The sequence below is a fragment of the Triturus cristatus genome, chromosome 3_2 (assembly GCF_964204655.1).
Source record: "Triturus cristatus chromosome 3_2, aTriCri1.1, whole genome shotgun sequence".
In the NCBI taxonomy this organism is placed as follows: domain Eukaryota; kingdom Metazoa; phylum Chordata; class Amphibia; order Caudata; family Salamandridae; genus Triturus; species Triturus cristatus.
In genome coordinates this window covers 763,990,705-764,015,390 of record NC_140584.1, presented here as the reverse complement: position 1 = coordinate 764,015,390, position 24,686 = coordinate 763,990,705, and the positions used below count along the sequence as shown (strand labels likewise).

The 24,686-nt window shown below is 49.4% G+C and overlaps 1 protein-coding gene across 1 annotated transcript in view; it reads right to left on the bottom strand.

Moving 5' to 3' along the window:
- PTH2R (parathyroid hormone 2 receptor) overlaps window positions 1-24,686 on the bottom strand; it is a 1,278,649-nt gene that overhangs the window by 50,496 nt on the left and 1,203,467 nt on the right. Inside the window, exon 12 of the mRNA XM_085646864.1 lies at window positions 19,437-19,478. Coding sequence (XP_085502990.1) covers window positions 19,437-19,478 — 42 coding nt within the window. The remainder of the gene's footprint in view (window positions 1-19,436; window positions 19,479-24,686) is intronic.

The following is a 24,686-nucleotide window of genomic DNA, read 5'->3' as shown; positions in this document are numbered from 1 at the left end:
TGCAGAGCTTTCCATTACAGCATGGCCACCCACCCAGCATTCAGTTGTGCCAATAGCGATTCTCCATGTCAGCAAAAGAAATTCAGCAAACTATCACTAATTGCGTAAGGATGTCTTCTGCCGATCAGTTTGCTGCAAAGGCGTTCTCCTCACCAGCAGTCTGGTAAGACATTTGCCAAACTTAAAATCAACTGCTGTGTTTAAAAAGCACTTTCCTATGGCCAGCACTTTGATAAAAGTAGAAGTAGATCTTTAGTAAAATGACGTTGTGATGATGTTATTGTGCCTTAACCCCTTCGGTGCTCATGACGAGCTGGGCTTGTCATGGCACACAGTCGCCGTGTGCTCATGACGAGCCCAGCTCGTCATGACACCCACCCACATGGGAAGCGCTGGCGCTTCCCCCGTGGGCGGACGATCTGGGTTGCTTTCCTGGGGAAGGCAGGGGAAGACCTTCCCCTGCCTCCCCCCGCGCCCCTCCGCGTCATCAATGACGTCAGCACGCGAGGCACGCTGACGTCATTGAGGTTTCCCTTGGATCACCGACGCACAGGAAGCCATTTGCTTCCTGCGCGTCGGCGAACTGAGAGGTGAGTTTTGGCGCTGGGGAGGGGGCGGATTTTCTTAAAAGAGACATCGAGGGAAAGGAAAGGGTTTTCCTTTCCCTCGATGCCTCTTTTGTGCATTCCTGCTGCACGATCTTGCGATCGTGCAGCAGTAATGCCCACTAGACGCCAGGAATTTTTTTCTTTTTTCTTAAATGGCCATCATTTTGTTGTTTGGGGGAGCGGCCCCTTAGGCAAGGGTCGCTCCCCCTTTTGAGGGCAAAATTTCCTTGCTTTATCTGCCCCCCGGGGGGGCAGACATTTTTTAAATAATTAAATCGGCCCTTTGGCCATTTGACCATAATGTAGTGGGGAGTGTCCCCTTGGACAAGGGTCACTCCCCTTTGGGGGCCATTTTTGAGGGAAAGTTTGTTTGTTTTGTTTGGGGGAGCAGCCCTTTAGGCAAGGGTCGCTGCCCTTTTGGGGGGCAATGTTTTTAGGCTTTGTCTGCCCCCCTGTGGGGGCAGATTTTCTTTATTCAAAAAGAAAATGCCCACTGGACCACCAGGGAGTGTTTAGTGGGGAGTGGCCCCTTGGGCAAGGTTCACTCCCCTTTGGGGGCTTATGATTTTGGCAGTCTGCCCCCATGGGGAGGGGCAGATTTCGCCATTTTGAGGTCGAGCATTCAAGACATCTTGTATATACTTTAGTATATACTTATATGTTTATATGGTTTGTGGGCTTTGGAGATCAGCCCTAGGACCTGTCTGCTTCCGTTTAGGGACTTCTTTTTCTGATCAACTGACTCTATTTAACTTTCTTGATAGAAAACGACCAATAGAGGTCAGTAAAATACCAGAATCACTTCAACATTCTCTAGTTTTCATTCCATAGAAATTTTCTTCCACGAGCACCCATAGAAAATAATATTTTTTTAAAATCTATTTTCAGTGATATGACCACCGAAGGCCCCGATTTTATATTAAAAACAGAGCTTTGGACTATACCATTTCCCGCTGAAAGGCAATATTTATCTTTGTGTGTTCCAATACTTGGCGTGTCACACAGTTTGGTGCTTGCTTTCCCTCCATTTTCAAAGAACAGCAGATGTTTCAGGGCGCAGGCTAATGTGCTGCATAGCTAAGTACATATAAGGTCCCAAAGGCGAGACCGATTGCATTGCAAATGCTTGTTTAATGTAGGGCCCACTAGGCCACCAGGGAGTTATTTGTGGAGAGTGACCCCTTGGGCAAGGGTCACTCTCCTTTGGGGTCAATATTTGTGGCTGTGTCTGCCCCGCAGGGGGCCAGATCGCCATGTTTTTTTAAAAATTGGGCACACTAGACCACCAGGGATTTTTTTGTGGGGCGTGGCCCCTTGGGCAAGGGTTGCTCCAATTTGATAAGCATTAATTTGGCCGTTTCTGCCACCCTGAGGGGCAGATCGGCTGATTTGTTTTTTTGTAGGGCCACTAGGCCACCCAGGTTTTTTTTTTATGTTGGGAAATTATTGTGGTCATTTCTGCCCTCTTTGGGTGGCAGAATAGCAGTATGTTTTAGGCACATCTAGGGGGTCAGAAGCTACTAGACACCTGTTTTATTTTTTATTTTTGTTTTTGGGAGTGGCCTCAAGGGCAAAGGTTGCTCCCCTTTTACGGGGGTGAATATTTTATCTATACTCTTAGGCCCACCTACCCTTTAGCTTGGCTGGTGGATGTGTGTGGACTGGTGCATTATTTGCATATGTGATTGTAATGTTTTATTCTCCTTTTTATTCTAGTGTAAAGCTTTTGATTCCTGTTTGCGACTTCGACAGTGATGTTCTGCAGTTTTGCGCAGTTGCATTTTTTTGGTAAGAAAAACATTTTTGTTGTATTTTCTCCAAATTAGTATTTTTGTCATGTATGGATGAATTTTTCTGTAAGTGGTGTCATAATGGCAGCTTATTTAGTTAGTGTTTTGTGCATGGAATTCTTTGTGATGTGTTTTGCATTGTCTTATGTGTAATTTTCTTTTCTCTTTATTTTTAGTGGGATATTGTTGATCCATACCGTGTCTGTGCAGAGTAGGTGGTGGTGAATTTAGCTGCTTCTGGCAAGTGAGTGGTATCGTTTTGGAGTATATAGGTATTTCTGATAAAGGTGCATTTTGTTTATTACTTATTTTTCAAAGTGTTTGTTGTTGTTGACTTGTTTGACAAGTTACTTTTATTAGTAAGCAGTATGGCTAGCCGTAGAATGACTGCTCAGCAGGTGGTTGGTATGCTTCTTGAATCTTCCTCTGAGCAGGATTATGAGACTGACAGTGCGTCTGAGGGAGAGGAGGGAGGGGAAGATTCAGGCAGTGAGTTTTCTCTCGAAATGGAATCCTCGGATGATGAAGGTACTCTCAGTGCGGATGAAGTGCCTGTTTTAGAGGAGGATACTGCTGTGCCGATGGTGCAAGAGGCATCTGGATTGCAGCCTGAGGCTGCTAGGCTTCCTACTGGAAGTGCTGGACTCTGGGTTGATCCAAACATGGTGCAGCCGGTGTTGCCTGCCTTTAGTGGTGATGTAGGGTGTAGAGTGGATTGTGAAATTTTTTTGCCTATACAGTTTTTTAAGTTGTTTATGGATGATGTATTTTTGGGTGAGATGGTTGAGCAGACTAATTTGTATGCTGAACAGTTTTTGAGGGACAACAGTGACAAACTTAGGCCCCACACTAGAGCTACCCGGTGGACTCCCACAAATTTGGAAGAGATGAAGAAGTTTTTGGGTTTGACTTTATTGATGGGTTTGATAAGGAAGCCGTCCATGGTTTCATATTGGTCTACCAGTTCCTTGATGGCAACGGCCATATTTCCTGCAGTTATGACTCGTGTTTGGTATTTACTTTTGCTACGGTTGCTGCATTTTGTTGATAATTCTTTGGCGTTGCCACGAGATCACGCTGAATGTGACCCTCTTTTTAAGAATCGGCCTGTTCTTTTTTTTTTTTTTTTTTTTTTTGAAACCGTTTATTACAGATCTTAAAAGTATACAAGTATGGGCCCACAACCTTCCGGCCGGCCGCTAGCAGTGGTAGGAACATTCGACATACATTTATGGAACGCGTGATATTACAGGAGGAGCATTTCTCAGTAGATAACAATGTCAAAAACCACATCATCCAGGACCCATTATGCGGTTTCATTTTAAATTAAGAACAACGAAAATTAAAACCACACCCACAAGGCAACCCACAATCAAAAATAGCAGCACGTGCTCCCCAAGAGGGGGGATCCCAACTATACACAGAAGTGTGAAGAGGGGGAAGAGAGCAAAGCGAGGACTGGGGGAACCCAATGCCCGGCAGCGGGGGAATGAGTCGGCTAAGGGGATGGGGCTGGCGAGGGATCAGGCAGCAGCGGCGGCACACAAATACCCCCTCGGTAGGCGTTCCAGGGGCCCCATACTTTCACCCATGTCCCAGGCTTACCCCTCGCCACATACACCACTTTTTCGCGAAACATGCACCAGTCCATGTGTTCTTTCCAGGCCGAGACCGTCGGGGGCCTCTGGGATCCCCACAGTTGAGCAATATCACGCTTGGCTACCATATATCCCAGAGTCACCCACCACGTCTGCGGCGCTGAGTAATCAGTCGGTTCCCACACATTCAACAGGCATCTCCTCGCTTCAGGCAACAGCGCCACATGCGTAACCAGTCGCAGCACCTCATGTACACCACGCCAGAACACCTCTACCTCCGGGCACTCCCACAAAATATGCATAAAGGTCCCCAAAGCACCACACCCACGCTTACACAACCCATCTCCGGCATAGCCCATACGCAGAAGCTTTGGCCCCGTCATGTAGACCCGGTGGAGTATCTTGAGCTGGACGAAGCGAAGGCGAGCCGGTATGGCCACCTCCTTCGGGGAGGCCACCGCAGAGGTCCAGTCCTCGTCGTCCAACTCCAGCCCGTCGGCAACCCAAGCCGCACGAAGGGCAGTCAACAGGCCCGAGCGGTCATTTATCAGCTTTTTGTATATAAGTGAGATCGTGCTGTCCGGGACGTGCCCATCCAGCACTCTATCTTCCAAGGGGGAATATTCCGGGATGGAGGCAACGTCCGAGAAGACGGAGCCCAGCGCATGACGGACCTGCAAATACCGGAAGTATTCACTGCCCTGCAACTGGAATTCCGTCTGCAGCATATCGAACGTTTTAAATCCTCCCCTCGTCCAAAGATCCCCCACTTTACTGATACCTATTATGTCCCACTTCTCGAAGCCCTTAGAGGTCCACAGGGAACCTAACCGCTCAGACGCGTATAGTGGTGACGCCCGGGTCAAACGGTCCTTCCACCCCATAGCTGCATTGGCCGCGTGCCAGACTTGCACCATGACACGCGTGGGGCCCGTCAGACGAGCGTCGGGCGCGCTAGAGTAGAGCGCTCGATTGTAATCGCCACCTGGCAGGAGCATCTTGTCCATTTCAAATGCCGGGTTTAAGGCGGGCCCGTAGAGGCCATGGTTAATGGCAGCGAGCTGGGAGGCCCAATAGTACCGTTTAATATCCGGGAGGGCAATCCCCCCGTCAAACCATGGGAGCGTCAGCTTAGCCAGAGCAATACGCGGCCTCCCGTCCCAGAACAGGCGGCGTTGCAGACTCTCCACCTCACGGAAGTAGCGCGCCGGGACCAAGTCCACAGTGTTCTGTAGAGCGTACAGAAAACGCGGCAGAGACATCATCTTGAACAGTGCCGCCCGGCCGAGCGGCAAAAGCGGCAGGCGCCACCAGCGTGCGACATCTACCCGCAAACGCTGGAGGGGGGGAAGCAGATTCCGTTCATATCGGGCCTCCGGGTCCAGAGTAATGAAGACACCCAGGTACCGAAATCCCTGCGGGGCGATCTGGATCGGACAGCCCCGCGGGAGAATAGGAGCCTCCCCGGAGAGAACATACACACACGATTTAGCCCAGTTGATGACGAGACCGGAGTTACGACCAAACGAGTGTAAAACATCAACTAGGACTATAAGTGATTTACGTGGGGAGGCTAGGTACAGAAGGATGTCATCAGCGTACAGGGATACGCGGTCCTCATACTCGGGGGTCCAACGGAGACCACGGATGGAAGGCTCCCACCGCAGCCACTCCGCCAGGGGCTCCAAGGCAAGCGCAAAAAGAAGCGGCGACAGGGGACAGCCCTGCCGCGTGCCCCGGCCCAGCTCAAACGGGGCCGATACTCTTCCGTTCACGACCACCTGTGCCAATGGGCCCGCATACAACAATTTGACCCAACTGATGAATCCTGGGCCAAACCCAAACTTAGCAAGCATCGCCCAGATGTATGGCCACTCAAGCGTGTCAAACGCCATGGTGGCGTCTAAGGACGCCAAAATGGCCGGTTCCCGTATAAATGGGACGCGCGCGAGCACCCCATGCAAACGCCGCAGGTTAAGGGCTGTGTTGCGATGGGGAATAAAGCCGGACTGGTCCTGATGAACCAGATCGCCCACCACACCGACCAGCCGATTGGCCAGTACCTTGGCGAGAATTTTGGGCTCCGCATTCAGTAGTGAGATAGGCCGATAGGAAGTAACCCGGTCCCGAGGCCTCCCCTCCTTGTGGATCACCACGACTGTAGCCAGACGCTGGTCAAGCGGGAGGGAACCCAGCGAGTGGGCCGCCAGGAACATTGCGCCGAGGTGAGGCACCAATGTATCCGGTCGCAGCTTATACAGCTCGATAGGGATACCATTCGGGCCCATGGCCTTGCCAGAAGCGACCGAGCGTATGGCGAGGGCGATTTCGTCGGAGGTGGGAGCGGCGTCCAGCGACACCCTGTCCTCCCCGGACAGGGAAGGCAGCGCGATATCCCTGAGCAGAGCACGGGAATCCTCTTCCGAGCAAGAAGAGACCGGGGAATACACCTCGCGGAAATACTCCGCGAAACAGGAGACAATTTCTTCTGGCTCAGTTACACACACACCATTCGTTTTCTCAATCAGCGGGACCACACGATTCGCTCTCTCCTTTTTATCCAACCACGCTATCAGTTTACCAGCCTTATCACCCACATCATACAGTCGCCCCTGTTGCTCTCTACTGAGGCCCCTGGCCGCCTCCGTAACGAGGGCCCTATAAGCCGCCTGCTTCAGCTGGAGGACATGTAATGCAGCATCCGTCACCCCATCATCTAGATTACCCTCCAGATCAGCTATTTCAGCCTCCACCCAGGTTACCTCCTCCCGCTCGCGCCTCCGGGCGTGGGAAATAAGGGATAGGGCCTCCCCTCTAAGTACTGTTTTGAAGGCCTCCCACAGGGAGATAGCTGAAGGCACTGACCCCACATTCTCCTCAAAATAGCGCTGGAGGGATTTAATCAAGTCAGCGCGAATGGTGGGGTCGCGCAGGTACCAGGAATTGATTGGGACCACCCTGCTCTCAGCCCTCGGAAAGACATCAAAATGCAACAATAGCGGGGAGTGGTCCGAGATACCCCGTGCCAAATGGCGCACCTCTCCCACCCTCCCGACATGGGCCGCCGGGACAAGGACATAATCAAGCCGTGAGAGACTACCATGGGCCCCCGAGTGGAAAGTGTATTGCAGCTGCGTGGGATGTTTTAAGCGCCAGCAGTCCACCAATCCCAGTGTATCCAAGAGGCCGGATAGCCACGCATGTGCCCGGGGGAGGTCCCTAGGGGGGTGACGATCCACAGTCCCAGAAACCACCGCGTTGAAATCCCCCCTCACCACCAGAAGCCCCCCCGGAAGGCCAAGGAGGAGGCGACCCAGATCTGCAAATGTGGTCGACTGCAGCCCGGTGGGACGTACACTGACACAAAGACAACCACTTTGCCCTCCATTCTCCCCACCAAGACAGTGTAACGTCCCCTGTCGTCGTGGAGCACCTCATCAATTTCTAACGGGGGCGAGTTCTTTACCATGATACCCACCCCCCTCGAGCCTGACGTGAAGCCCGAATGGGCCACGAGGCGGTAGCCACGCCGATTCATGGCGCAGAAGGAATTGCCAATAAGGTGTGTCTCCTGCAGGAAGACCACATCAGGCGAGAGTCGCTTCAGATACTGTAGGACCACACCTCGTTTGATCCTGTCCCCCAGTCCATTGACGTTCCAAGACAACAAAGTTAATTCCCTACCCCCCATCATACACAAAAACCATCATTCGTCCCCCCGAGAGCACAGTAGAGCCTACACAAAAAAGGGTTGCCTTGTGATAATAACGAACAACGCCCCATCCCTGCCCACCCACCCCAACAAAACTCCCCCCTCCCTGCACCCCTGCATGAGCCCAGACAGCCCCCCCAACGTGCAGTGTGCCTGTCGCCCCATGGATAGTTAAACTAACTAGACCCCCAGAGGAGGAGGGAGAACCCCCAAGAGACCCCACACAACCTCCATAGGAGGGGAACTTAAGCAATCCGACGTATAGTCAAAAGTGGCATCAGTTTTGTCCCGAGCGAGGCCTAATATTAGTCCCTCAGTCTTGATCCGGCGAGCCCTCTCCCCCGGCCGCTCCCCCCCCGCCACCCCGATCCCGATCTCCAGACAGAGTATCCAGCCAGTCCCCGGCCGCCTCGGGACGATCAAAAAAGTGTGTGCGACCTTCCACCTCCACTCGCAGCTTAGCTGGGAAGAGCATGGCGTATTTGAGATTTAGGTCCCGAAGACGGCGCTTGACACCAAGGAAGCTCAGTCTCTGCTTCTGGACCGCAGGGGTGAAATCAGGATAGAAATTAATGTCCATATTATCAAGTCTAATCGGTCCCTGTAGTCTGGAGGATTGCAGGATAGCGTCTCTGTCCCGAAAATTAAAAATCCGGGCGATGAGAGGCCTCGGAGCGGCTCCGACCTTAGGCCTTCCCCCGGGAACCCTGTGGGCCCTCTCCACAGCAAAGAATTTACTCAGCCCCCGTGGCTGGAGATGGGTAACGATCAGGTCTTCCACGAAAAGGTCCGCCGCCGCTTCCTCACGTCCCTCAGGCACCCCGATGATACGGATGTTGTTACGCCGGGCCCGACTCTCGGAGTCCTCCAGGCGACGATCCATCAGCGCACTCGCCCGAGCAGGCCGGCGCACCTCCGTTTGCAGGGCCGCCACATCTGTCGTAAGGCCCGATGCGGTGTGGGCCAAAGAATCGACTCGGTAGTTGGTCTTGGAGAGATCGGCCCTTATCAGGCCAATATCCACGAGGACCGAGTCGATCTTCTGCGCCAGAGTGTCAAAACGCTGGCCCACAGAGGCCTTCATCTCGGCGATGGCGCCCATGACATCCCGTAGAGTCAGATCCGTGGGCAGATCGGGGGCATCAGTAGGGCCCTCAGGGGACTTGCGTGGCACCTCAGGAGATCCCTTCTGGAGGGTATAGCGATCCATGCTGTTGGACTGATGGGCTGCGCCACGCCGGGTCGATTTTACCTTTGCCCGATCGCCATCTTGTTTCGTGGCCATGGTCTCAGTCTCCCGATCGCACCAGCCACGTCGTGAAGGGCGGGCAAGCCGGCCCACGGGCTCCGGGGGGGTGCCACCCCAGATCTGCGGGGCGGATCACAGCCGGCGGGCAGGCAGGGTCCCCCAGCGAGGCCACACCAACACACAAAGCCCCGTGACCCAACCTCGCATAGACAGCAAGGAGGGTACGAAAGCGAAAGTGAAAGTGCGGGTTACGCGAGCCACCAAGCCCTGTCCGCCGCTGTTATTCACTTCGTCACTGGATCGCCCCACAACGCAAATCTGGGGTTCGGCTAGGAGAAGGCCGCAAACCTCAATCGGTGTTAAAGTCGGTGTCCGAGGTCCGATTTGGAAGCGGAAAACGGGCGCCCCCTCAGCTCGGGCTCACCAACACAGTCCCCTCATCTGGGACAGGATATGTTCAGGATAGTGATAGGAGGTCGCGGAGGTCCTCGGGAGCCTCGCACCTACGCGGCCATCTTGGTTGCGCGCTAGGCTCCTCCTCCAATCGGCCTGTTCTTGATCACTTTGTAGATCGATTTTCAGAGATCTATACTCCAGGGAAAGGAATATCTATTGATGAGTCTTTGGTCTTGTTCAAGGGCCATTTGGTTTTTAGGCAGTACATCCCTAGCAAGAGGGCACGCTATGGAATTAAGCTGTATATGTTGTCTAGGATTAGGACAGGATATATTTTTAATTTCCGTCTGTACACTGGTAGGCAATCCACTATTAACCCCCCTGGTTGTCTGTCCACTTCTGGAGTTTCTGAGAAAATTGTGTGGGATCTTGCTAGAGGACTGTTTGACAGAGGCCACCATTTGTACCTTAATAACTTCTACACTGCTGTGGAATTGTTTCAGGAATTGTTCAAAGTGGACACTTTTGCTTGTGGCACAATCCGCTCTAACCGTAAAGGTTATCCAAAAGAGCTTGTTTGCAGAAAACTTCAGAGGGGACAGTGCAGTTCCTTGCGTAGTTATGAACTACTAGCTGTGAAATTTGTGGACAGGAGGGATGTGTCCATGCTGCCTACCATCCTCAAGGCTACACGGTGATTTCACAAAACAGAGAAGGGGAAAAGGGGGGGCATTGATATTGTTCATCGGGATTATATTAATCTGCGAATAAGTGCCACTAAAGATCTTTCGGCGGAAGCCGTGCATTTTACCATCAGTATAAACAATGTAGTGAATGTTCAGGGCTTATTGCTCTATCGCCCCCCGGTCCAAAAGCGATATTTGCTGAATCTTTGATGACTTATCTAGAGTCGCAAACTGATCATGGCCCGTTCTTGCTACTTGGGGATTTTAATTTTCATCTGGAGCTTGGGGACAATTTGGACACGGAAAGACTTCTTGACAATCTTTTCACTTTTGGACTCGCCCAGTTGGTTACTGAACCCACCCATCAGGCGGGTCACACCCTGGACGGTGTGTTCTCAAATGACTCCAATACAAATGTGGTAAAAGTTACTCCTTTGCCTTGGACAGACCATTATGCGGTTCTGTTTAGGATTAGGGTCTCACTTCCACTGCTTCGGAAACAAATAAAACCCACTAAAGTCACGTCCCGACGGTGGAACAAAGTCAGTACAGATGACTTATTAGTGGCTCTTAGTTCAGGCCCTAGGTCGCCGTCTATGGATTGCAATATGGCTGCTTCCGATAATAATGATTGGCTACAGACAGCAGCTGACCAGGTAGCTCCCGAAAGATGGTCTACCATTTGAAGAAATAAGCCAACCTCTCCTTGGTATAATCCCCATCTTAAAGCCATAAAGGTGAAATGCCGAACATCCGAACGAAAATGGCGGCAGGAGTATGACACATCTGCAAAAACGACTTATAATACGGCCCTCAAAGAATACAAGATGGCTAGCATAGAGGCGAAAAAGTTGTTTTCTGCCAATAAAATAGATGAATTAGGAAACTCTTCTAGAGAGCTTTTTAAAACAGTCAATTTGCTCTCTAAAGGCCAACAGGGCTCTGCTTTTCATCCTGATCAAATGATGTGCGACAGGATGGCAATTTTCTTCCAAAATAAGGTCCAAGTTATCTATGATAACCTTTCGGGAGTCTGCCAGCTTCCAGACACAGTGCGATACTCACCGGCGACAGTGAGACCACCCTCGAGGGAACTAACTAGCTTCCCCATGATTGGTCAAGAGGAAGTTGGTGATTTACTCCTCTCCTTAAAATCGGGATCACCTAATGACCCCTGCCCAGCCACGGTGCTTCACCAGGTTGCAAATAGGATTGGGGAGGTACTAACGCCACTGTTTAATCAAATTTTGGAGCTAGGCAGCTTTCCAGCCTGCTGGAAGATGGCCACTGTTAGGCCCATCTTAAAGAAGCCCACGCTAGACCCCACAGAGCTTAAGAACTATCGGCCGATTGCCAGCCTGCCCATAATGGCTAAGATCTTGGAAAAATCTATGAACAGATCCTTGACTGACTACCTCGAAACCAATGAAATATTGGATGTAACTCAGCATGGTTTCAGATCTAGCCATTCGACTGAATCTGCCCTGATTGTAGTTACAGAAGAGATCCGCATAACTATGGATCAGGGGGGAAATGCAGTCTTGGTTCTGCTTGATTTGTCGGCAGCCTTGACATCGTGAACCACACAGTGTTGGTTCAGCGACTCCAAGATATGGGTATCGGGGGTGCAGCATTGTCTCTCCTTTCCTCCTTCCTGGACGGGAGAGTTCAGGGCCTATGTTGGGAGGGTTTGCAATCGGAGAGATTTTTCTTGCCCTGTAGGGTCCCCCAGGGCTCTGCTCTGTCACCTACCCTCTTTAATATCGATATGTTGCCAATGGCCAGTCTGATTAGGAGGCATGGCTTTGAATTTACATCTTATGCGATGATTCTCAGCTTATAATCTCCATGGTTAAACATCCAGAGAGCGCGGCTGTTAGGTTTCATGCCTGTCTGGAGGAGATTATAGCTTGGATGAATCGAAGCTTCCTAAAAATAAACACCGACAAAACAGAGGTTATTGAATTTGGCCAGGGGCAACCTCGATGGGATGCTTCCTGGTGGCCTACGATAGCTGGGGAATGTCCCACCCCTGCATCTAAGATCAGAAATTTGGGGGTTATCTTTGATTGTAATTTAACTTTCTCGGCTCAAGTTAATAGTCTTACCTCCTCCTGTTTTTTCTTAATTAAAACCTTGAAGAAGATATTTCCCTTCATTAGGAAGGAACAACAGAAATCAGTAGTAGTAGCTCTCATGCTTTCCAAGTTAGACTACTGCAATGGCCTATTTTGGGGAATTAATAAGACCCAAATGAACAGGCTTCAATCATTGCAGAATGCTGCTGCTAGATTGTTTTTGGATATACCCAGAGGCAAGCCTACCTCTGCGGCCATCCGAACTTTGCACTGGCTCCCAATCCAGCATCGCGTTGAGTTTAAGGCCTTATGCTTGGTCCATAAAGCGTTCTACGGAGGAGGTGCTAGGGCTATGCGCATATTGTTTAGAACTTACATTCCGGCCCGATCACTAAGATCTGGCACCTTGAATATTCTTTGCCTGGATAGGATCAGGAAGGCAAGATGGGGTGGTTGAGCGTTCTCCCACCGTGCGGCAAAGCTATGGAACTTGTTGCCTGTAGCTATGCGTCTACAACCTAATAGATTGGCTTTTAGGAGAGCCTTGAAAACTTGGCTATTTGCGATAACATAGGTGTATGTGACAGGCTATTGGTCTTACTAGGTTCTCTCCCTTTAGCGCCAAGACGCCACAGCATACGAGCGCTCAACAAGCATATATCCTATCCTATCCTATCCATGATGACAGTACTTCACCTATGGCTGTTTGGGGTCAGATTTCTCAAGTGCGCAAACCTGTGTGCATTTTAGACTACAATAAGCACATGGGTGGTGTTGATAGAGTAGATCAGAGGTTGGAACCTTACACTGCTATTCGTAAGGCTTATGTTTGGTATAAGAAGTTGGCCATCCATCTCTTTAATTTAGTAACTTTCAATGCTTTTTTTGTGTTCAAGGAGTGTTCTCCTGCATCAAAGAATACTTTTGTTCAGTTTCAGCAATCTGTGATAGGCAGCCTTGTTGTTGTGGAACAGGCAAGTGTTCCTAGAGTTGGAGTGGTGGAGGATGTGGCTCGATTGAAAGATCGGCACTTTCCTGATTTCATTCCTCCCACATCTCCAAAAGACTTTCCCACTAGGAGATGTAGAGTCTGTTGGCAAAGAGGTACGCGGAAGGATACTCGTATGTACTACCCAGAGTGTCCTTCTAACCCTGGGCTGTGTGTCCCTGCTTGTTTTAGAGTGTACCACACACAAAAGAATTTCTGGGAGCATCCATGAGTGGTAAAGTGAAATGCCTGGTCTGTACTCTTTAAAAAATATGATTCTGTTTCAAGGTTGCCATTAGTGCAATGTATTTAGTTTCAGATTTTGTGTTAGTAGATTTGTATCTATTTGCAATTTGTTTATGTTTTTATTTTTGTCTAAAACAAATCCTAAATTTGATGGTGGTGTGCATGGACTGGAGCTTGGCTGGTGGCGTGCGTGGACTGGAGTTTGGCTAGCGGTGTGCGTTGACTGGCGCTTGGCTGGAGGTGTGCGTGGACTGGCACTTGGCTGGCAGTGTGCGTGGACTGGCGCTTGGCTGGCGGTGTGCATGGATTGGCTGGCGGTGTGCCTGGACTGGCGCTTGACTGGTGGTGTGTGTGGACTGGCACTTGGCTGGGGGTGTGCGTGGACTGGCGCTTGGCTGGCTGTGTGCGTAGATTGGCGCTTGGCTGGCAGCGTGCGTGGATTGGCGCTTGGCTGGCAGTGTGCGTGGATTGGCGCTTGGCTGGTGGTGTGCGTGGACTGGTGTTTGGCTAGTGGTGTGCATGGATGGGCACTTGACTGGTGGTGTGTGTGGACTGGCACTTGGCTGGGGGTGTGCGTGGACTGGCGCTTGGCTGGCTGTGTGCGTAGATTGGCGCTTGGCTGGCAGCGTGCGTGGATTGGCGCTTGGCTGGCAGTGTGCGTGGATTGGCGCTTGGCTGGCAGTGTGCGTGGACTGGTGTTTGGCTGGCGGTGTGCATGGACTGGCGCTCAGCTGACGGTGTGTGAGTAGTGACTTGCTGCTGGTCACTGCACACACTGCTAGCTAAGTGCCACTCCACGCAATCTATCAGCTTGTGTGGTTGCTGTGTCAGGAATGTAGGCGTGTGTTGTAATGTGATGGGCCCGCGGCTGGCGGTGTGAATGGTTTTGTATGTGTCACACATATGAAAGGTGTATGAATGGCCTGTAAAGAGGTTGGTGCCTTGTCGTGGCTTTACAGCTCACAAGCTGTGAGTCAATGGTTCAGTTTCTCTCCCTTTCAATTATTAACAGTGCATTTCATTTTTGTGAAATCACTTGCTAATACAATTGTATATACTGAACCATCACTCACCCTCGTGCCAAATCCAACCAGTATGTGTGTGTGTTTGAGGAATAGATGGCTGTGCAGGAATCTTTGTCTTTTTAGTTTCTCTGCCAAGGTGACCATTCCATCTAAGAATAACCTACCAACTGTAGATAATGTCGTAAACCCAGGGGAGTTCATGGTGATGTCTCTCTTGTGAATTCCAAATAGTTATTTTATCCACAATGTCCTGCAAGCCTCAAAATGTCTGTCACATTTACCTTGCAATATTGTTCTGAAATTCTCACGCTGTAGAAACAAACAACTAATTATGTCAAAACGATATGGTTTTGCAAGGGGATTCACCTGTGTTTTTGGCCCTGTGCTCGGCGGCCATCTAGGGAAACCTACCAAACCCACACATTTTTGAAAAGTAGAAACCCGGGGGCTTCCAGGGAGGTATGGCTTGTGTGGATCCCCCAACTTTTCCTTACCCAGAATCCCCTGCAAACCTCAATTTTAGCTGAAAAAAGCACTTTTTTCACACATTTTTGAGTGGGAAAGTTGTGGCATCACCGGGCTCACACAAATTTTCCACCACCCAGCGTTCCCCCAGGTCTCCCGGTAAAAATGGTGCCTCACTTGTGTGGGAGGCCCAAGTACCCGCGACAGGCAGGGGCCCAAAACGTAGTGAGTTTTGCAAGGGGGGTCACCTGGGTTTTTGGCCTGGTGCTCGGTGGCCATCTAGGGAAACCCTCCAAACCCGCACATTTCTGAAAACTAGGCTCCCGGGGGCTTCCAGGGAGGTATGGCTTGCTTGGATCCCCCAACGTTTCCTTACCCAGAATCACACATTTTTACCTTTTTTCTCGGAAGACTTTGGGGAACACGGGGTGGGTAGAAATGTGTGGATCCACACAGATTCCAGAACTTTCCACCACATAAATGTGGGGAAAATGTGTTTTTTTGGACAATTTTTTAGTTTTGCAAGGGATTCTGGGTAACAGAATCTGGTGAGAGGCAGCTAAGTCACCCCATCCTGGATTCCCATGGGTGTCTAGTTTTCAAAAATGTATAGGTTTGCTAGGTTTCCCTAGGTCCCAGCAGACCTATGGTTCAAAAACGACAGCTAGGCACTTTGCCAAAAAAGGGTTATTTTTCACTGCGAAATTGAGGTGTGACCACGTTGCGTTTTGCGCCATTTCCTGTCGCAGACACTAGGCCGATGTTAGACCTGGCACCTTGGCGTGAGTCTCCCTTCCACTTTTTATCGCTGTGCCTCATGAGTTTTGCTGGTGTTAGCTGCTCAGAGCACTGTGCCACTGCCAACCCGTGCCACAGTGCAAGTGCTCCCTATTTAAAATGTATATGTTGGTTGGATTGCATGATTGGCTTATTTGGTTTACTGTCAGACCCCAGTAAAGTGCACCAGGAGTGCCCAGGGCTTGTAAATACAAATGCTGCTGGTGGGCGTGCAGCACTGGTTGTGCCACCCACAGAAGTGGCCTAGGAAAATGTGTCTAAGGTCTGCCATTGCAGAACCTGCGTGCAGTCTGGTTCTGTCATGCTGACTGGGCAAGTGCACCCACTTCCCAGTCCCTAAACCTTCCCTTAACTTCATATTAGTTACCCCTATGGTAGGCCCCAGGGCAGGGTGTATTGTAAGCATAAGGTAGGACAAGCCCTGATGTGTGTGGCATGTCCTAATAGTGAATTACAGCCATTTTCGTTTTTCACTATTGTAAGGTTACCTGTTCTCCATAGGCCAGATAGGGCTGTTAGAATTGTTACATCCTATGATCCTGAACTCAGAATAATAAAATACATCTTTTAGTAAAGTTTATTTTAATATTCTGTGTTTGCAAATACCACTTTTAGAAAGTTGGTATTTGCTTGCCTAACCATTTCAGCCCGCCTCTGCTATGATGTGTATCTGCCTGTCTGGCTTGTGTGAGTGACAGGGCTGGGGAAACCCAGAGGGGCAGGGCAAGGTAGCCTGGTGGTGAATAGATAGATTGACATCCAGATGGGTGGGAGGAGTGCACCTGGACTCTGAATAGGGCTGTGCTCTGCCACCACAATGCTGGCTCCACCTCCTGTGGAGCGGCTGATGTCTCTGCCCTGCACCCTGAATAGAAAGGCAGAGTCATGTCAAAAAAGTGCTCAAGAACTGGTTTGGACTGGGCAAAGGCCCCTCTACCCCAGAGGAACAAAGGAATTAGGGGTATAAGTATTGGGACCCTGCTCCCAAGAAATTAGATCCTGCTTGACAAGAAGAACCTCTGCCTGAGGAGAAGGAACTGGGAAAGCTGTAAGGAGGAGTACTGTCCCTGTCCTGGGGGGATTGGCCTGCAGTGGTTGCCTTGCTGCTGAAAGGAGAGGAGAAAAGACTACAAAGACTTTAATTCAACTTGTGCTTAAAAGATCTCCAAGGGCTTGTGCTGAGCTTGCCCCCTGAACGAAGTCCCAGGACCAGTGGACTTCACCCCCTAGCTCTTTTGGAAGTGCCTGCTGCTGTTGTTGGGCCTTCTGAGGAACTGCGTGTCGCAAGGAGCTGGAAGCGTGACTCGAGAAGGAGAAGCGTGCCGCCGTCGGAGCTGTTGTCGTCGCATCTCGCAAAGGGTGTCGCCGCTGCAGCATCGCATCGAGTGGAAGCGTCTTGCATCATTCCGGAAGTGTCTCGCAACGCCAAAGAAGCGTGTCGCCATCGCAGCCATCGTAGCTGACGCATTGCACCGCATCAAGAGAAGAGTCTCGCTTCGAGGAAGAAGCGTGTCGCCATCGCAGCCATCGTAGTTGTCGCATTGCACCACATCAAGAAAATCGCCTCGCATCCACGGAGAAGCGTGCCGCCATCGGAGCTGCTGTCGTTGCATCGCGTAAAGGGGTGACGCCGCTGCAGCATCGTATCGAGCAAAAGCGTCTAGCAAACGTCGGAGAAGAGTGCCGCTGCCAAGGCTGCTGTCGTCGCATCGCGTAAAGGGGTGACGCCGCTGTAGCTGACGCATCGAGTCGAGTCTTCTCGCAACATCGGAGAAGCGTAACGCATCGGGAAGATCTTCACGTCTTTATTTCTTTGCACCAAAAACTTAATCGCATCAGCATCATTGCAACACTTTCGTTGCCCTGCGTGTCGCATCTCAGGTACATTGACTTAAAGTGTCGCATTTCAGATCTTAATAGAACTAAGCAAACTTCTACCATCTAAGTAACAGTATTGTGTATTTTTGTCGTTTAAGGGTCTTGTGGTAACTCTATATAAAGAATCCTTATTTTTAATATAAAAACCTGTGTGGTGTCCATTTGTAGTGTTGTCACTTGGTTACTGTATGTGTTCACAAATGCTTAACCTATAACGCTCTGAGATAAGCCTTGTCTGCTCGCGCCAAGCTACCTAGAGGGTGAGCAGGGGTTATTTTAGGAGTGTAACGCCTTACCCTGACTAGAGGAAAGGTTCCCTGCTTGTCACAAGTACCTACCTGTGCCAACCAGAGAACCCGGATTCTAACAGCCAACCCACACAAGTGAGGTACCATTTTTCTCGGAAGACTTTGGGGAACGCGGGGTGGGTGGAAATTTGTGGATCCACGCAGATTCCAGAACTTTCCACCACAGAAATGTTGGGAACATTTGATTTTTTTGACAATTTTTTAGGTTTGCAAGGGATTCTGGGTAACAGAACCTGGTGGTAGGCAGTCAAGTAACCCTATCCTGGATTCCCCTGGATGTCTAGTTTTCAAAAATGTGTAGGTTTGCTATGTTTCCCTAGGTGCCGGCAGAGCTAGTGTTCAAAAACTACAGCTGGACACTTCTCAAAAAAAGGATACATTTTCATTGTGAAAATGTGGTGTGTTCACGTTGGGTTTTGAGCCATTTCCTGTCGTGGACACTATACCTTAGGGTAATTCAAATTTGTAAAGCAACTGTTATTACCTATTGATTTTTGATGCCTTTCTGCCTTTCGAATGAAAGACTTTGTGTAAAAAAGAAGTCATTTTGAAAAATGACTGATAATTCTCATGTTAGTATGCGTATTCCCAATTTCGAAAATGTGCAAATATGTACTGTTTCTAAACTCTATAATTTGTTCCCATTTCAGAAAACAGAGGTGTCTTTCATACCGATTTTTCCATGTATACATTTTCCCTCCATAATTGCTATATACCCGGAACATCAGAACATAATAAAAAACCATTGCAATTTGCTGCTCAGTTTTTGACTCTGGGTTCGTCGGGTTCTTGGTGAACCTACAAGTCCTATATATCCACACAACCAGGAAGGTCCAGTGGATGTAACTGTATATTGCTTTCAAAGAGCTTTCATAATTAGAAGAGGTTACAGGTAAAAACGTTGACACAAAAGGCTGTTTTTTTCAATTAATTTTCAATTTTTCCTATATTTAACTGTTAGTTTCTATAAAGAAACCTTGATGGATTTACACAAATTACCCCTTGCTGAATTCAGAATTGTATCTACTTCTCTAAAATGTATTGCTTTCACACCCATTTCTACCATTAACTGGAAGGAAGTTGAAAGCACAAAAAATAGCAAAAAAAGGCTAAGTCCGAGAAAAATGTCAAAACTGTGTAAAAATATATTGGTTTTCTTACAAAAGTCTGTCACTCCCTAAAAGCTGGGAAAATTGTGATTTCAGACCCACAAACCCTTTTTTGATACCATTTGCAGAGAAAAACCCAAACACTTTCATTTGCAGCCGTTTTTTCCCATTTGCCCAAAATAAAAAAGATTTAGCTGTATGTTGGCTAATTTATGGGACCCCTCCAGGCGAATGCACAAACCCTGGGTACCTTTAGAATCCCCATAATGTTGGAAGAAAAGGACGCAAATTTGGCATGGATACCTGATGTGGTCAAAAAGTTACAGGGGCCTAAGCACGCACTACCCCAAATAGCCCAAAAAAGGCTTAGCACAGGGGGGGGGGGGGAAGGCCTGGCAGCGAAGGGGTTAAATACACTGTATGTTTATAAAATATGATTACTTACTCTACTCTTAACATTTGGTACAAACTATATGGCTTCCCAATTATTCATTAAACTCACCTCTCCATTGCAGTAACAGTAGATGATGGAGACAAAAAATCCCTGGAAAAAAGAAAAGTCAATCAAATGTAGAGTCTTCACACATTGTTAATAAAATCTTGTCATTTTAACTTTGCAACATTGACTACATAGACTTGCATCTTAACCATCTAATATGTATCACATTTAAGAATTTGCTTAATACCTAACAACCATAGTCATGTTGGTACAGATGTTCTTAACAGCATTCAGAACATTTATGTAAATAGTGAGCTTAAACGATTATAATACTTCCTTCTTCTGGCAAGTCAGTCTAACTTGAATCGCTAAATACTATAATGCCACAATTCACTTATGGTTTGGGCTGAATAAGTGTAGCAAAGCACGCAAACTGCAGAAACCAATCATCTTTCACGTGTAAAGCTATTTTGTGCCATAAATTCAGTACTTAAATTTAGCTGGTGGTTTCCGGTACTCAGCACTGGCACTTGATTGTCAACACCTGAGCTTGACAGTCTGGCACAAGGTTGAACTGTCTGGCTAATTTAGAGATCACCACAGCAACAGTTAATTATTAATTCAATATACAATAAAAATGACAATTACCTGCTGGCTAAGCTATTCCTATATCTTTTTTGGGCCTGAAATAATCTGCATTATTCCACTTGTACGAGTGTGTTGGGTAGTAGTTGTTACCATCATTGGCAGGCGCAATGTGTGATGAAAGCTGCAGTGGCCTCCTGATGAGAGCTTGGCACTTATTTTTTTTACAAATGAAACATTGCATCAATTGACCCTTTCACAGCGCAAAAATCAATTTGCTCTAACCCTCTATGAATATAGGCAAGTAGAGCATGTCTGCAGTGGGCTAGTGTGAAAAACAGGGGTTAAAGAACAAAGCCAGATTTACAAAATTACATCAATCTGGCTTTGCCTCAAACTCTATTGCCTAGTGATATCAGATTAAAACGAGATGTCAATAGTTTATTACCTAACTAGGGAGCTGATTAGGATGGCGGACGGACTTCAGTCTGTCCACCATCGTCTCAGGGACTGGGACTGCCCTTCTACAAGAAGGCGGTCCCACAGGGGGAAATACGATGCGACCGTCACCACAGCAGTCACACCTGCCATATTTAACATTGCAGCGGGTGCTGCTGGCTGCAGCACCCACCACAATGTTAAAAAGGCACTTATTACATTTCCCCGTACTACATGGCAGGCACCATGCAGTGCCTGCCACATGGTGCAGGGAAATGTAGGGGGCCACCCTAGGTGCCAACCAACCCCGAAAAGAAAGTGTTAGAAATTTGATTTCTGGTTGTCTAGGGATTGCGCCTAAGCCAGGCAGAAACTACCACTCTAGTCAGGGCAAGGGAGTTAAACACTGAAGATAACCCCTGCTCTCCCCCTTGGTAGCTTGGCACAAGCAGTCAGGCTTATCTTAGAAGCGTTTGCGCAACACAAACATACACACAGCAGCAACAAACTAGACACACCACAAAAGAAAATCCACACAAGATTATATAAAAAATAGCCTTTGTATTATCATAAACACATTAGAAACCTAATCACACATTTAAACTATGCCAACTTGCATGGGCAATATTCACGGGGATTATATACAGGACCAGGCCAATCGGGCCATGGCCAGAACCATCAGAACAGGTAAGTAACTGCAAAACAAAACCAGTAACTACTGGTAAAATAATGACCTACGCATTATCACATTAGCAGTAGACCCCATCCTGAAATATCATAACATGACATTAGGCAATATCCACATTAGTGTTAGACACCCTCCTAAGCATAAACACATTACGCATTAGGCCTCACCAGCATAAACACATTATACAATAACCTCATGAGCATAAACATCCCCAGAGGCATAAATCAGGGTGCATAAATCACATTATACATACCCCATCCGCATAAATGACATGCGGAAATAAATCACATTAGGGACCTGCGCCCTACCAACCATAAACTGACCACCTGGCCAACTGGCCTTTTCTAGGGCTCTAATGCCCTAGGTCCAGCAAAGTCAGGGCTCAGCTGCCAATGCAACAATAAAGAAAAAGTGCGCAATGCACTGGTCTAAACGTAGCAGCTGCCGCTAATGGCAGTGCAGCTGTGAAGATCACTGTAGGCCCTTGCACTCACGGTGCCACTCCTGTCCCACTCAGGGACTTTACCAAATAAAACTTCTCCCAACGTTGCAGCTACCTGCGCTCTCGCAGGACAGCTGGGATCAGCCATGAAACCACAGGCACCACTGTGCCTCTGGACACCCACTGGGGCCCTACGAATAAATTATGCCCAACGTTGGAGCAGCCCGCAACGACAGGACCGCTCAGAACAACCTGCATGGCTGCCCGGGTGCCTCGAGAGCACCCTTAACGAATAGCAAGAGAATGACCTCGGCCCCACTCACCAGGGCTTGGATCTGGCTCCGTCTCCCCTCTCTCGTCGGTTCTTCTCTGGACATCCTCGTTGGCTGGAGATCCACTTCTCCTCAAATCTGAGAAAGCTTGGTGGTGTTTTGCTGCCACACACGGGGCTCTCTTCACTGCACGCGGGGCTCCGTCTTCATCACGAGAGCCCCACCTGGAATCCTACTCCAGCCGCATTACGCGGCATCCACAAAAGCAGGGTGGGCTCCCGCCGGAGTTACTCCGGATGTCTTACTGATTCCGGCCCACCATGAGGCCCCGCCCACAGTCAGGCGGACGCGCCTGGCTTCCTGGTCGCTCCGGGCCGTGGCGGTGATTTCTAGGGCAATAAGGGGTAGACTCCCATTTTAACCAGCATAAGCGGGGTGGGCCCCCGTATTTTATATAATCATGAGAGCAGGGTGTGTACCCGCTCTCCAACCATAAAGGCCATAAAGGAATCAAAATGCGGGGTGGGCACCCGCGATTAAAAAAAAACGCGGGGTGGGCACTATCAATTATGCGGCATCATGGGGGAAGCCCTACGATGGGGATTCCCCCTCAAAGGGCTGCAGCTCCTTGCTGCAAAGCCCACGCTCTCTCTTTCCCTGGGGAAATTAAAATAAAGGGCTCACAGGGCGCTAGAGGCAGTAACAAGTCCTGATTTTAAAAGGAATGAACCTAAAGTTCCTCCCGGTCCATGGGGCATACCTTGGCACAGGGAGGCCAGCATACAGGGAGGTAAGCCCCCATGGCGGTTCCTCCTGGGCCCCAGCAGCAGCAGCAAGCCCCCAGCATGGAACAACTTCATGGGGTCACTACCCCTATACTTATACTCAGGATTCCTTAGTCTGTAGTGTAGGGTTTGGGGGAACCAAATGCAACTGGTTCAGGGGAGATTTGGAACACGTTGTTTTCCAAGCTCCTCCTCCCCTTTGGCAAGTGGGGGCTGGGCAATCAGACACCCTACAGGGGGTGGTGCCAGCATTGTCCAGGCTGGGCACAGTCCTATTCAGAGTCAGTGGATTACACCTCCCACTATTCCCAGCACAGATGTCCCATTCAGCCTAGTGCTGATTCACCCTGCCCTTCCTGGAGCCAGATACACCTCACCAGCCCCTGTCACTAAAAAGCCAGACATGCAATTCACATCAGGCAGGCAGACACATAGCACACAGAAATGCCAACTTCTAAAAGTGGCATTTCAAAAATAGTCATAATAAATCTGCGCACACTATTGTGTAGCATTTATTATTACTATTCCAAACATACCAAACTTGACCACGCTGCTCCTCTCATATCAGGAATTACCACTGTAATACTTATCAGGGAATCCCCAATGCATTCCTATGGAGGGCAGCCCCACAGTAGTGAGAAACTAAAATGGCTGTTTGTCACTACCAGAACATGTCACACACTTAAGGTACATGTCCTATCTTTTACCTACAATGCACCCTGCCCATAGGGCTAGCTAGGGCCTACCTTAGGGGTGACTGACATGTAGTAAAAGGGGGGTCACAGACATGGCACAAAATGTAGGTGCCACGTCACAGCGGCAGTCACACTGCGCGCACAGGTCCTGAAATTGCAGAGGCGCCAGGTTGGTTTGCAAGGCTACTTTTGGTGGGTGGCGCAATCAGCCCTGCAAGCCCACCAGTAGCATCTAATTTCCCAGCCCTGTATATATGAGATACCACTTTACAAGGGACTGACAGGTAAATTAAATAGGCCAAACAGGTGTATATCAATCTTACCACATTTATCACAGAGAGTACGCACACGTTACACTGGACAGTAGTGCTAAAGTTCCCAGAGGCCTAAAACCACCAACACCATGTCAGAAAAAATGCTAGGAGAAAGGCAAAAAGTTTAGGGATGACCCTGCAAAAAGGGTCAAGTCCAACACAACCCCCTTCCGGCCAAAACGCAGGGTAGACCAATCACCACCTTGATGGGCTTCCCTGGTTTGGGGGATAGAACACGGATACGGGCCTGCAACTGCAGGGACACCCTCCAGTTCTATGCCACTCTGAACACACGTGGTTCCCTCTGTTAAAACTCTCAGGACCAAATAGGCTACCCTAATGGTACTCCTTAGCTGTCCACTGCCAATCCACAGAGTGGGGGGCAGTAACACCTGGCACATTGTAACCATTCTCCACTCTTCCTCTCATCAGGGCAGTTCCAAACTGCTACTGATCCTCCAACCTAGGGTCTGCATCCTAAGGCTGACCAGAAATCACTGGCGAGGCTCTCCTTCCCCACCCCTTCTTCTGGGGTTCTGTACCCTCCTCCTTGGAGAGGCACCCTCAGAACACAACTCTCACCAGCTGAAACTCCCTAACAGGAGGTCAGCTCACTCAGACCCTCGGAGACTCTTGTCTCGAGAAAAACAAAGCACACAGCACAGTTCCTCTTCAAGCAGGCGGGACACAGCACACAGCAACGTCCCTTAGTCCTCTTCCTCGGCAGAAACAGCAAACTGTAGGTCAGCCCCCAGACACAAAGCATTGCCGGCACTTTTCCTCAGTCTATTCAGCTATCCTCTTTGTCAGGGATTCCACCTCGATCCCAAAGTTTCCAAGTCTTCCAACCTAAGGTCTAAACCCTCAGGTTGCACCAGGGTCAGAGGCAAGGGCTCCCTCCCTCTGCACCCCCTTCCAGAGTTCTGCACCCTCCTACCTTGGAGCAGTACCCCTGGAAGCCAAACCTGTCAGGACACTGATTACAGATGTCCTTCCCTCCAGGTCAGGCAGATCCTGAACCTGGCCTCCCAACCTTGCGGCTGAACCTCATGGCTGAGCACTTGCCTGGCACACCTGGACTTCTGGGGACTCGC